This window comes from Hippocampus comes, unplaced genomic scaffold, assembly GCF_001891065.2.
Source record: "Hippocampus comes isolate QL1 unplaced genomic scaffold, H_comes_QL1_v1.1 scaffold57, whole genome shotgun sequence".
In the NCBI taxonomy this organism is placed as follows: Eukaryota; Metazoa; Chordata; class Actinopteri; order Syngnathiformes; family Syngnathidae; genus Hippocampus; species Hippocampus comes.
The window spans coordinates 1,463,382-1,476,138 of record NW_017805039.1 but is presented as its reverse complement, the minus strand read 5'-3'; the positions used below and the strand labels follow the sequence as shown (position 1 = coordinate 1,476,138).

General features: G+C 40.3%; 2 protein-coding genes across 3 annotated transcripts; both read left to right on the top strand.

Annotated features, from left to right (window-relative positions):
* The first annotated feature begins 13 nt into the window (after nt 1-13).
* LOC109512452 (cytokine receptor common subunit gamma-like) lies at nt 14-3,019 on the top strand. Its single transcript, XM_019864243.1, has 8 exons — nt 14-319; nt 623-713; nt 863-1,032; nt 1,456-1,589; nt 1,683-1,845; nt 1,908-2,001; nt 2,271-2,340; nt 2,440-3,019. Exons 1-8 carry the CDS (start codon nt 253-255, stop codon nt 2,536-2,538), a joined length of 888 nt encoding a protein of 295 aa, XP_019719802.1. The 5' UTR covers nt 14-252; the 3' UTR covers nt 2,539-3,019.
* A 299-nt stretch (nt 3,020-3,318) lies between these two features.
* Nucleotides 3,319-8,894, top strand: snx12 (sorting nexin 12). Of its 2 annotated transcripts, XM_019864286.1 has the most exons (6): nt 3,321-3,686; nt 4,481-4,576; nt 4,653-4,777; nt 5,458-5,548; nt 5,934-5,944; nt 7,938-8,894. In XM_019864286.1, exons 1-5 carry the CDS (start codon nt 3,522-3,524, stop codon nt 5,937-5,939), a joined length of 483 nt encoding a protein of 160 aa, XP_019719845.1. In that variant the 5' UTR covers nt 3,321-3,521; the 3' UTR covers nt 5,940-5,944; nt 7,938-8,894. The 2 variants fall into 2 exon arrangements, with proteins under 2 accessions (XP_019719844.1, XP_019719845.1); XM_019864285.1 differs by lacking the exons at nt 5,934-5,944; nt 7,938-8,894 and having other exon boundaries at nt 3,319-3,686; nt 5,458-5,871.
* Nucleotides 8,895-12,757: the final 3,863 nt, after the last annotated feature.

The window sequence follows — 12,757 nt, the reverse complement described above, 5'->3', positions numbered from 1 at the left end:
AGGGGTAATATTCCAAATTAGGCCTACAATCCGAATAATGTTTTGATGAGCAGCATAAATGTGTCCACTAATGATCGTTGTGTTATCTTTCACATCGTGCGAATGTAAATACTGAATAACTCGACAGTTTCCGCTGACAGGAAGCAGAACCCACTGAAGTCAAGCGCAGGAAAAAGAAACAAAACCAAATGTGACACATTCCCCTCACATGTAGCCGCACCAACGCTGAAATCATCCACGTTCTTCTGCTCCATGATGCTGAATAAATTGCTGTTACTTCTCTGTCTAGGGGGATCCGGTTTTGCCAAAGAACCTCCAGGTAAGAACATACAACGTTGTATTCAATTAAGGGTGATTTGATTTAGTGTGATTGTACTCTTTGGAAATGCCTAAAAGGTCAAAGTTGTTTCACGCTTAATGGAGATGATCATGTGAAATTTTCATTTGAATGTAATTCACATTTGAACTTCACTGAACATTTTTCGGAACCACAAACTGATAGCTTTGCGGAAGAGCGCGAGTGAAACCAAATTTAATCAGTCATCTGATTTTTTTCATTGAATGTGGCAATTTGGAAAGCCCGGTTTTAGTGAATTTGTTTTATCGTATTTTGTCTTGACAGATGCCGACTGTGTTGTTTTGCATTTGAAGTTTGTTAAATGTACCTGGAACAGATACGGCAATGTAACAGTCAATTACACCTTCAACAGCTGGTGAGTTCAAATAAAACGGTTTTGAATTCCAAAGAATTTCTCTTTCATTGGATCAAGTGTGTGCCTGATAAATATGTGCTTTGTTTTAACTGGAAATCGTTACTGCTGGGGTTACTTTTTGTATGACGGTGGGGATTTTTCTTCCACAGGTTTGAGGGTGAAGATGCCAGAGCGTGTGAGATGTACCTGACAAACAACAGCATAAAAACCGGCTGCATTCAGCCGTATGGTGACAAAAACAACAGGTTCAGAACGTTTCACATGCAACTGGTGCATGGCAACGACACTTTTCCGAAGACTGCTGACCTTAAAAGCAAAGGTAAGTGTACTCCAATTCGACCACATATTTGTGGCAAATCTGTACTGCCGAGAAGTGGGATGAATGTATTATACTTGACAACCCAGTGCTAACATTGTTTTGAATAAATAGCATAGTTACTTAAAATCGTTTTCTGGGCCACCTTAAAATTGTAAATAGCACAGCCACCTTATCTATATCTATATTTATATTGCACTTAATTGAACGGTGTACATTGAAACTGAAACATTTATTTTGTGAATGCAAAGCACTTTGTTTTTCTTCTTTCTTCTTTCTACCCACAATTTTGCTGCTGTAGACTGTAAATTTCCCCAGTGTGGGACAAATAAAGGATATCTTAATCTTAATCTTAAAAGTACTGGTAGATAAAAAGATGCAACTAAATCATTTTGGACTCACGCGTGAATCATGTTTCACCTGCAGTGAAGTTAAATCCGCCAACCAACCTGACTGTTCAGAATGGATCAGACTGGAATCTGTGGTTCTATTGGAATCAGACATTTGCATGGTGTGTGCAAAATGAGGTTCGCTACAGGACCAATTACAAGAAGTGGGATGTGAGTAACCTGATGTTGACAGAGTCATGCTTGGTATATTTTCTTTGTCATCTGCACCACCCTTCCATTTGAAATACTTTGTGCACTCCGCAGACAAACACTGTCAATCGAGGGAAGCTAAATTACTGCATCAACTTACCCTCCAGTCGTTCCCGGTATGAGCTTCAGGTGAGAAGCAGATTTCATGAAGCATGCGGAGCTTCTGGCTGGAGCGACTGGAGTGAGACTGTGATGTGGGGATCAAACACAGGCCCAGGTAAAAATGCTCCTTGAACAATTTTGGGAAAAGTCAAATCATCTCATTTCTCCTTGTCACAGAAAGTGATCAAGGCATGGTCGTGTGGATAACTGTGTACGTTTTGGCTCCCGTCATACTCATCCTAATGGTCGTGCTGTTGCTGCGTTATGAGAGGTGAGACTGATGGCGTCAATTGGTCCTTAGGCCTTCATCCATTTCCTAATATGGCCACTATCATGTCATATTAATGTATGCAGATTATTGCTGACGTGTTGCTAGTTGAAGTTGACTATAACATGTTTAGTTCTGACCAACCAATCAGGCCCTGTGCGGACGAATTTGAAATCTAACTGGTCAAAGACATAGAAACTGTCCGATTGCTTAAAAAAAAAAAAAGTACTATCTATTCTATTTACAAAATTGTCCCTCACTCTCTCACACAGGTTCAGAATCATCTTCATTCGGGTTGTACCGAAACCATACTTAAATTCCATTGGGGAAAGGAGCAACCAGGTAGAAGTTTCCCAGTTTTATTCCAAACCTATTATTATATGGAATACGAAAACACAATGGAAATATTTTGTTAATTGTCTAAATATTCCTTTCTTGAAGCCTTGGCCTCAACTCTCCAAAGTTTTTAAAGAAGGCTTCAAGGCAAACTACCACGAGCAGCCCTGTCCTGTTCGAGAGTACCGTCAGGTCTCCCAATGACCAGTCTGACAGCCAAGGCTCGAAAAGTTCCACATCCAGTTCCCCTCAGCACAAACCAAACGGACCACTCCATCCTCACAGACAAACTAACAAGCAAGAAACATCCTGTTCGTTGTCCACCTCAAGTCTTTACCAATTCTTTTTATTCCGGAGCTCAGTTTTTTGTTGTTGTTTTTTCTTTTTAATCATCTTATCGGGTTAGGGTTTCACCATGATGTATTGGAAGTGCCTGATCAGTATGGTCAGCAAGACATGTATAAAACAAATTATGAAATTCAGATTAGGATAAAACAGAAGTAAAATCACTGACTGTGTAGACACCACTTGCTTCTTTCTACCTGTCAGTAAATTTTCCTATCCACTCTTATTTTGCTATTGACAAATTTGAAGTAACTACGACTTGCAATTGGATAACCTGCATGTACAGTATCACTTCTATTTTTAAGTTTCTCAATAAAATACACAATAATTCTCACAAAAAGGATTGGCACGAGGACAACTTATTTTTATCCGTATATTCAGTGGGCTCTATTGCTAGGGGGGCTCAAAGGTAAAACATTTGTCAAAAACATACAACTTTTCTGAAAGTGTGGCCCTTGTAATCTTTTATGGATTCCCCCGATCTTGCATTTCAACTTGTATGCATGCAAAAGACGTCATTTCAAATGTTGTGTTTTAACTCTATTGCTGTGAAGTTCGGGTGGGTAGTCTAGGCCAGTCCAGTTGTCTCGATTGGGGGAGTCCAGTGCGGGTGTCCGACACAGCACAGAATTAAGCCGACACATGTTCCCGTTTCAAGAAGGGTGGGGCGCAGGGCGGCTGTCCCCGGCTAAAGGAGACGCTCATCGGCTAGTTCCTTAGCTGAACCCGTCAGCCACCGCAATTAATTAATGTATCCGCGTGATATTTGCACATTTTCGGCGCATCCACTTTTTAATCTGACATTCTTTCGAGGGTGAGAGAAACAATTGCAGCCCACCAAAATGTCAGAGGCTTCGGTTGCTGACACTCGCCGGCTCAATTCCAAGCCCCAGGACCTCACGGACGCATACGGTCCACCCAGCAATTTTCTGGAGATAGACGTTCACAATCCACAGATCGTTGGAGTGGGGCGGCACCGGTACACAATTTATGGAGTTCGAATGCGGGTAGGTGTTTCATAAGGCGACCGAAGAGCTTTTAGCCGGTGTACTAACGTCACCGACTCGGAGGAACATGGCTGTGACGCCTGGATTGGTGCCTCATCGGTGCTACAGCGGAACTCTAGTGCCGGGGATTCCTCGCGGCCTAGTGTGCCGTTGCGATGGAGGACTTTGTTGTAGCATGAAAAGTGTATTCGAATTACGTTTAAACTACGCAACGCAGGGGGAAATGTTTAAGCAGCATTAGTTTCCCCGAATATAATTTGAACCACAGGAAAATGCGTCTCTTGTAGTAAACACTGCTAGGCTATGTTAACCGTAAACAGCTAACACTGTGCGCTACGCGGACATATGAATTTGAATTTAGCCCAGTCCACGTTTACTACTAGTTTACAAAACTGTGATGTCATCTATGTATGTACGTTGATCAATTATTCAATGTATGCTGTTACAGTTTTACAAAGCATGATAAAAAAAAAGTTTAGCTTGTCCACCTGTCAGCAATTGAAGCCAGTGAGTTTCACTGAGTACACTTGTATAAATAAAACTTGGTTCATACATATAGCTGCAGTTATTCATTCAAATATTTGATATACACTTTTGTTTATTTAAGTGTTTCTCGGTGCCCCTGTTGACTTATTATACGGCCTCCTCCAAGCAGTTTTAACAGCTACCAAGTTAGCGTCGTTAGACTGATAGGAAGCAGTTTTTGCTGCCCTTGCATTGTTGAATATTCACTCGGTCACATGTCCCATTTGCAGTTCACTGACTGTTCCGTTTTCTCCTTGTTATTCACGCAGACCAACCTCCCCATTTTCAAACTGAAGGATTCCAATGTAACCAGACGATACAGTGACTTTGAGTGGTTAAAGAATGAGCTGGAGAGAGACAGCAAGGTGAGTGATGCTAACAAGACATATTCTCGGTTTGTCGCTGATTTTTTTTTAATGATCTTTAATCATTTTCTATCAGATTGTAGTACCACCTCTCCCGGGTAAAGCCTTGAAGAGACAGTTGCCATTCCGCGGCGACGAAGGGCTTTTTGAGGAGTCGTTCATTGAGGAGCGGCGAATGGGTTTGGAGCTATTCATAAACAGGTCAATAAATGCGCCAGATCTCTAAAGAAATGCTTACAGTCGTACCTTCAAATTAAAAAGGCCTAAAAGTCGAACATCCCTGGCTGAAAAAGTTACCTAAAAACTTGTGGTTCCATCCTCCATCTTGCGTGATGCTAAACCCACACTGATTTTATAAATGTGAGTGATCCTCCCCATGAGGTGGAGAAAAAAAAACAGGCATGTGTGACATGATTATTGGTCTCAGGTCTAGTGTGGTCGAGTCACACACAAAATGATGTCTGGTGTTGTACCAGGATGGACCTGTGAGAGACAGTGTGGTGCAAGAGGGCATCCAGATTTGAAAGAGCATTGAAATTTCTAAATTTGGGGGTCATTCATCCATTTTCAATACCGCTTGCCTGTCCTGAACAGGGTTGCGGGGTTTGTGGGCCATGTCACACTTAAGAAAGAAGATAAAAAGTGCAAGGTGTTCACTGCAAAACAGAACTTACTAACTTGTTACAGCACTATGTCTATGGGGGATTAAAAAAATCAGACTAGGGTCCCAGAATACCATTTCCACTGTATACATAACCATATCACAAAGTTACAAATATGTTACTCTTATAGGTTATCGCATATTAAAACAATAATACAGTTGTATTCATCCACTCGTGTCCCAAGTTACATTTTACTATGCTGTGTGTGTTCCTCTTTAGAATTGCAGGTCACCCTTTGGCCCAGAATGAGCGCTGTCTGCACATGTTCTTGCAGGAGGCCGAGATCGACCGGAACTACATTCCCGGAAAAGTACGACACTAGGTTTACAGGAGGAAGGGGGAGGCGGGTGGTGGGGCTTTAATTAGTCTCCTCTGGGATGTAGAATGGACTTCTTTCTCATTATCAAAGTCAAAACATACAATTTCTGCACATGTTCTTCCACTGTGCACCTATGTGGCTCATCTCTTGTGTGCACTTTTGTTTTATAACTACAAGCTGACAGTAGTTTTCATTGTACAGTGAAATTCTGGCTTTTATTCCAAAATACAACAAGCTAGATGTACTACTTCCTCCCGTGAGTGTCATAATATCATGATTGTAATATACTGTGAATAAAGTAGATGAATGTTGAAGTGTGTCATACAATTTCTCTGATCCTGTTTTGTTCTCTTTTCTGTTTATTTTTTTTCTTTAGGTATGAGTGAAGTAAGTTTTCTTTATTTATAATTCTCACCCAAAGGTTTTCAGTTGCATGAGCTTTTTAAAGACTAAAGGCGATAGTTCATGAAGCGCTAATACAAAAAAACAAAAAATCATACTTTGTAAATATGCCCCATTCACCCATCGCCTTTGGTTTTTGCAATTTATAACAAGTTTGAAAGAAAATAAAACAATGCAAATGTAAAAGCATTCTGCAAGCATTACAACACTTGTTGTAATTCTATTGATTGGACTTATGTGAACTATTAGGTGTTGAAAGGAGTAATCTACAGCACCCATTAACAGAAATCTCTCCTAACCAAGTTTGTCAATTAACTGCACTAATACCCAGCTGCATGCCAAACCTGCATGCTTTTTTAATTTTTTTTTACAGTATATGTGCATTGTAATCAAGCTGACTTGTGATTTCACATGCGTTTTTTTTTTTTTTTGCTGAATACTGACACATGCTGCATCTTCATATTAACAATGAGCAAAGCTTTCATTCTCGCTGTCTGGACAGTTCGGCAATAAAACGACTTTCTCTGGCTTTTGTCATTCAGGTAATGTCTTAACATCATTGCCGCGTTATACTAGTGTTATCTTGATTGGCAACACTGCACACTGCATGATGTGGCTTGGATGGCTTCATTTCTTGGATAGGGCGGCACGGTGAATGACATGGGCCTCACAGTGCAGAGGTGCAGGGTTCGATTCCGGCTCTGGCCTTCCTGCAGAGAGTGTGCATGTTCTCCCCGTGCCTGCGTGGGCACTCCGGTTTTCTCCCACTTTCCAAAAACATGCATGGCAGGTTAATGGAGCACTCTAAAATGTCCCTAGGTATCAATGTGAGCGTGAATGGTTATTCGTCTATGTGTGCCCTGTGATTGGCTGGCAACCAGTTCAGGGTGTATCCCGCCTACTGCCCAAAGACATCTGGGATAGGCTCCAGTACGCCCTCAACTCTTGTGAGAATAAGCGGATTCGAAAATGGATGGATGGACTTTTTTTTTTTTTGTATGACCAGACTCACCACATAAGGCTACCCAGTGATGAACAGGTTATTGAACTTTAATTACAGCAGTTTTAATATTTAAATTTCCATCAGTTACTTGGAAGTTAGTTACAATCAGCACATTGGGGGCGTACAATTTGTGGTCAACATTTCCTCTGGATTCGTTCGTCACTTAGATTACTCATTTCCCACCTTCTGGGAAATAATCTTAGACTCTTGTGCAATCTTTCACAAGAAGTGCATAACTCAAGCCCTACTATTAGCCACTCTCTTTGTAACTTGCTAAGAGGCTCTTAAAAGCCCCTAAATGGTACCATCAAAAGATGACGATAATTTTTTGTGATTGACACGGTCATCTGGTTGTCAAATAAGATTAGAAACAGCTAGTAATATAATGCCGTACAGTTCTACACCACAGCTGGCTAAACCCCAAATAATGAAGATTTTGTGAAGTGAATACGGTTAAAGGGTATCAACCAAAAGGCCGTTTAAATTTAAATAGAGCTCTTGCACATTTTGTAGTGCAGAAAAGTGTTTATGTACTATAATAGCATGTTTGTCAGTGCTTTGAGTTGAAAAAAGAAAAAAAAAAGTCCCGTAACTAAAGGCTGGATTTACACTGCAAGGCTCAAGTGACACAATTCAGAAATGAGTGATGGTGATGTTAACGGAAAAACAATGAAATCTGATATCTTAAAATGGTAATCGGGGCTTTTCCAAATGTGGGTAAAAAATATTACCCTATGGACAGTACTTTTGATGATCTGATAGCTACTGGTCTCAAGTAAAAACTTAGTGTTGTATTTGAAATTAATTGTCTTTTCCCCCCAGAGTTGCAAATACTTTTTTGTGGAGAAGCAGAAAAATAAAGACATTAAAACCCCTCTTTAAATTGGACTTGGGTGCTTGACCACCACCCTGAAGGACTTCTTGTGTACAACTTTGCAGTTTATTGTTTGTTTGTTTGTTTGTTTTTCTCTCCAGTGCCAAAACAAACGCCTGCACCTCCTCCTTTTCTTTCCACATCTTGTCAGTTTCAAGCCGGTGGAGGAAACGACACAATTATTGCTCCAATGTGGAAATCATTTGTTGTCTCTGTCATTTCTTTTGTGTGCATTATTAAGTGGTCGGTGAAAAATAATGTTTTTTTTTTTTCTCTAGAATGATGATTATTTTCCAACTCAAAGTCCGTCAGACGAGCGTTAATCAAGTTTGCTTTGTGTTTGCTTTTGGTCACTAGTGTGTGACGACGATGAGAACCCCCACCCCTCCCAAAGTTAAGCAACATGTAGCATCATAAAAAAATACGCTTACTTCTGTTTATTCTGTACGGGCTTTTACATGGGACCGCTCTCATTTACGCACCTACGACTGAGTCGTCACGTCTGCAGCTATTTCAAATGTTGAATTAAAGCAAGCAAATATGAGCACTGTGAGGGTTCATGACACAAACACATTTTCATTGTTTTGAATAATCACCGGATCTCAAGTAAGTCGTCTCTGCCTATGATTTTCTTTTTTTTTCCTCAATTCCATAAAGATGATTGTGAAGTGTATTAATACTGTACATGTTATCATTCCAGTTCTACTCTGAGTACCGAGGAATTTCGCTCTTATTTTTCGGTCTGACTATTAAATTTCCTGCCGCCCGCTGTGTCACGTCTGCAAATCCTTTCAGTCAGGAGAGGGAAAATAAGTCCGTGAACGCAACAAAGCTCCACTTTGAGTTGGAAATGTATCAAGGGAGCCGCGTGATGAGAGGCCCCACGCCGGCGGATGACCTAGTTTGTTCAATGGGAACCGCTGAAAAGGAACATCTATGCGCAACGTGTGATTGTACCGATGTTAATTGCACGTTTCCTCCTGGCTTTTGTCATACCTTGCTGGCAGAAACGAGGCTAGTCATTCACAGAATATGTCTAATAAACAGGATTCAACCCTCGAAATCTCAACTAGAATGTCACTTTAAGAGCTCTGCCAAGTTTAACTACAGCTCGTGCCACAACTCACAAGTTCACGACGCTTGTATAGCTCAAATCAACTTTCCCTTGTGAAATGAATGGGCAAAAGACGAACACAAAATTGTGGCACGTTTTCAAGAACAAAAATAAAAGTAGCGATATTGGGCATGTATAAAAACATGCAGCGAGTTCATTAAAGAAAAAAAAAAGGATCAAACGATTTTGAAATCACAATTTCATGTTTTAATTCAATGAATAGTGTGCTGTTCCTTCTGTTGGGTGCGTCTTGGCCCCTGGATAAGACCTAAGCAAATATCACATCCAAACTCGCAGCGGTAATAATATTTGTTTTTCGCAGAGAATAAAAAATATGCTTGGCCTGTCCATTACTTTCAATGGGAAAGATGACTGATTTTCAAGTCACCTCTATATACTGTCTTTACAGTAATTATATGTATCATCTTTCATAGATTTGTATACAGTATTGTCTCTTTTTTTCCTCTCTCAACACAGTGAAATGAGCAAATAAGTTCGTCTCTCAACACTTTCAGTCAGAGGCGTGCCAAAAATTACATTTCTTCCTCAGCCACCCTTCGCAACATTTCATGGAAAGTGACAGTCTTTTTTTTTTTTTGCGTATGGCTATCAACTAGCAAACGCTCAAAACAATGCCTCTCACTTTCATATTTTGGCCAACCGAAGGAATCAACCGCAAGTAGCAAGCAGGAAGTGTCACAATAAGTACAAGCTCGGGCTTTGGTTGATGTGCAAATGCAACACTGGGCCTTTTTGTTTCACTACACATGAATCCCCAAAGCCCTTTTTCCTGTTATTGCTCTCTCGCAGTAGGGGATTAGGCGGCAAAGGGGGCATTCTGACTGGCCGCAGGTGGATTAAAGTCATCCCAGAAATAGTGATCTTGTGATGTCGATCTTGACATGACTATAATTGGACACAATTGTGTTATGGCCTATCGGAATTCTAAACATGAGAGCCAAGTCTGGCTTCTCATGGTTCCGTGTAAGCGCTATGACTTGGTTCTATTTGTTTACACTGCGCGTGCATTGTATTGTCTTTGATTTCGGTGTATCCTCTCCATTCACAAGGACATATTTTTAACTACCAATAACAAGCATACATATGGTGGAACCTCCGAAGCCGAGTACAATTTGTTCTGTGGTGCTAGTTGACTTTCAAATGTTTCTCTTTTCAAAACATCGGACGTCGTGAATGAAATATTTTCCAGTGCCATGACAACTTTTGCGCAGGGTTGGCCAAATTTGCTTTTTAAAATAAACGGATGGGTCAGGTCGTGAAATGAGGTTCACATGTATGGAAAATATTTTCTGTGATAAAAAAAAAAAATAATTAAAAAAAGCGTTTAGTCATTCATATTTTTTTTCTTATTTATCATCAGTAAATATAATTAACCAATTCTTTAGTTATTCATGTACACATAAAACTGTTTATTGCATTATTTACAATACCCGTCATATATAACCGGTGTCAGAGTTATACCCGGACAAGTTTAAACATAGAAGTCGACTCAGGGAAGGTTGTCGGTGCAGCCGACGGGAGCGGATCTCCCAGAGCGAATGACGGGCAGTTGCTCCATGACCACATTCAAAGTTCCTCGTCCTTCTCGTCTGTCTTTTATTGTTTACATATGTAAAATACAAGAAAAACACTGACCCCAACATTTGCATACCACGCCCCCAGTCCGGCCCCTCAGCGGTGATTCGATTAACTTTTGTCAAGCTTTGAACCAAAGATACTTTAACACTGTCATGTCTGGTCTCCCACGAATAAACAAGTCGCAGACTTCGCAGATGACTAATGTTCACCTAGGCACGACCAGTTCCCAGACCATCTTTTGATGTTCTAAAACACTTCGTTCCTAAACTGTTTACTCCCAAACTGTAAGGCGATTACTCCCTGTGGACTTCAAAGAGCGCTCGGGCCCAACACCCTTGCACAGATATTTGGGGGCGTGAAATATACAACCCGTCTAGACAAACCTAAATTAAATGGGACTTTAAACATATTCTGTTTTGTAGATTCCTCTAACAACCGGCTATACAAGAGTTGATGGGTAAAGATTTTTGCACGTCACAAATCAGAGAACTTATGAATGAAACACCTTTATTCCTCATTAACTATATAATATTCATCCTTCTCTCAAAGAAAATCTCAACACACTTGTGCATAAATCTGAACGATTTTGGAAATCTAATTGCTATTTTTTTCCCCCATGTCAATATCGCGATTGCGATTCATTATGCGATCTTTCAAGGTCATCCATCTCCCTCGACTTTGTTGAGAATGTTGATTTACTTCCAAATTGCCAGTTGCCCTTTTTCTGCATTCAACTTCAGAGCTTGCGCTTCATTTTGTATTCATCATGTGCTTTGGCGCATTCAGTAAAAACGTGTTGCCTTGAAAGTCCCCAGTACTCATACTGGGTTGACCTTCCCGGTCAATTAGCACTGCAACCCGCAACACAAAACAGCTTTGATGTGCTGGCCTTGTCCTGAGAAATGAAAGTGGACACGTATGATGGGCACAGCGGTCCAAGGCAGAGATTAGGTCGTGTTTGGTTAGTGGTTCCAGCGCTCTGCAATGACATCCGTGTTTGTAGAGACACCGATTGGGGGTTTAGCTTGATAAAGTGGAAATAAATCGAAAGAGCAGCGAGGGCGAGCAAGGACAAAAGGGGTGTTGCTCAACCGATGGCAGGGGGCCGGGGGGAGATTTTTTTAAATTTTGGAATCCGTTGGATGTCAAGTTAGCTCGTCCTGAAAGTCAATTGAATTAGTCTCATAAATGCTGCAAAACAAAACAAAAACAGTGTGAATGATCGGAGGTTGGCAGGGTCTACACCAACAAATTATTCGCTATTCCTAACATCTGGGTGTGTACACGGTTGACTCAAGCAATGACACAGCGACTGTCTCTTTCTATTGGACCATCACGCCATGTTTTGAAAAATTTCAGAATATCTTGTGACAGGTTTATGGCCTTGCTTACAAGACAATGGAGAGTTTGCTCTCACTTTCAAATGAGAGATGTTTGAAAAACTTTCATTCATTATCTTATTACAAAAAAAAAACGACATGATTTTCTTTCACACAAGACCTCAAAACGTGCTTACTACTAATCTTATGTTTTCAATACCAATTCAATACATGCATTTAGACACAATCCTGCAAAATAAATGGGACAAAAGGAAGATGAAGTCTATGTTTTGAAGAGGTGTATAAGCACTCTTGAACATTGCTCTTTAATTTTTTAAAAGTTGTTTATTCATTATTATTTTTCTAGAGTTGTCCCAATCCAATCATGTGATCGGAAGTCAGGGGCCGTCATCGGCTGCAAAAAATCTGATTTTTTTAAAATTATAAAGTCAAGAATAAAAATTTTGTTTACTTGATTTGAACCATTGCTGACTTACACCTATATAAAAGGTTATCATGTTGGTATATCTTTATTCGAAAAACATTTTTAAAATGTTTTAAGATAATTAAGACCATTTAGATGTGCTTATTTGTAATGCATTCCCAAGACTCGGACTCAGACTTAGGTGCAAAAATATGTAATTGGGATATATCTATAGTTTTCTTTTTATGTTGTTTTAGCAGCAGCGGTTGTACTACCTAAGTGGCTGCAGGCTCCACCAAAGACAGCTTTCAAAGGAGGGCGGAGCCTATCGCTCGTTTCTTAATATGGGCATATTCAGTAAAGCGCGCGCACATTTCAAAGTGACTCATATCTGTCCTAAATCATACCGCTAACTTTTTTTAATCATGTTTGAAAACGTGTAGGCCCCAATCTATGGATTGGAAG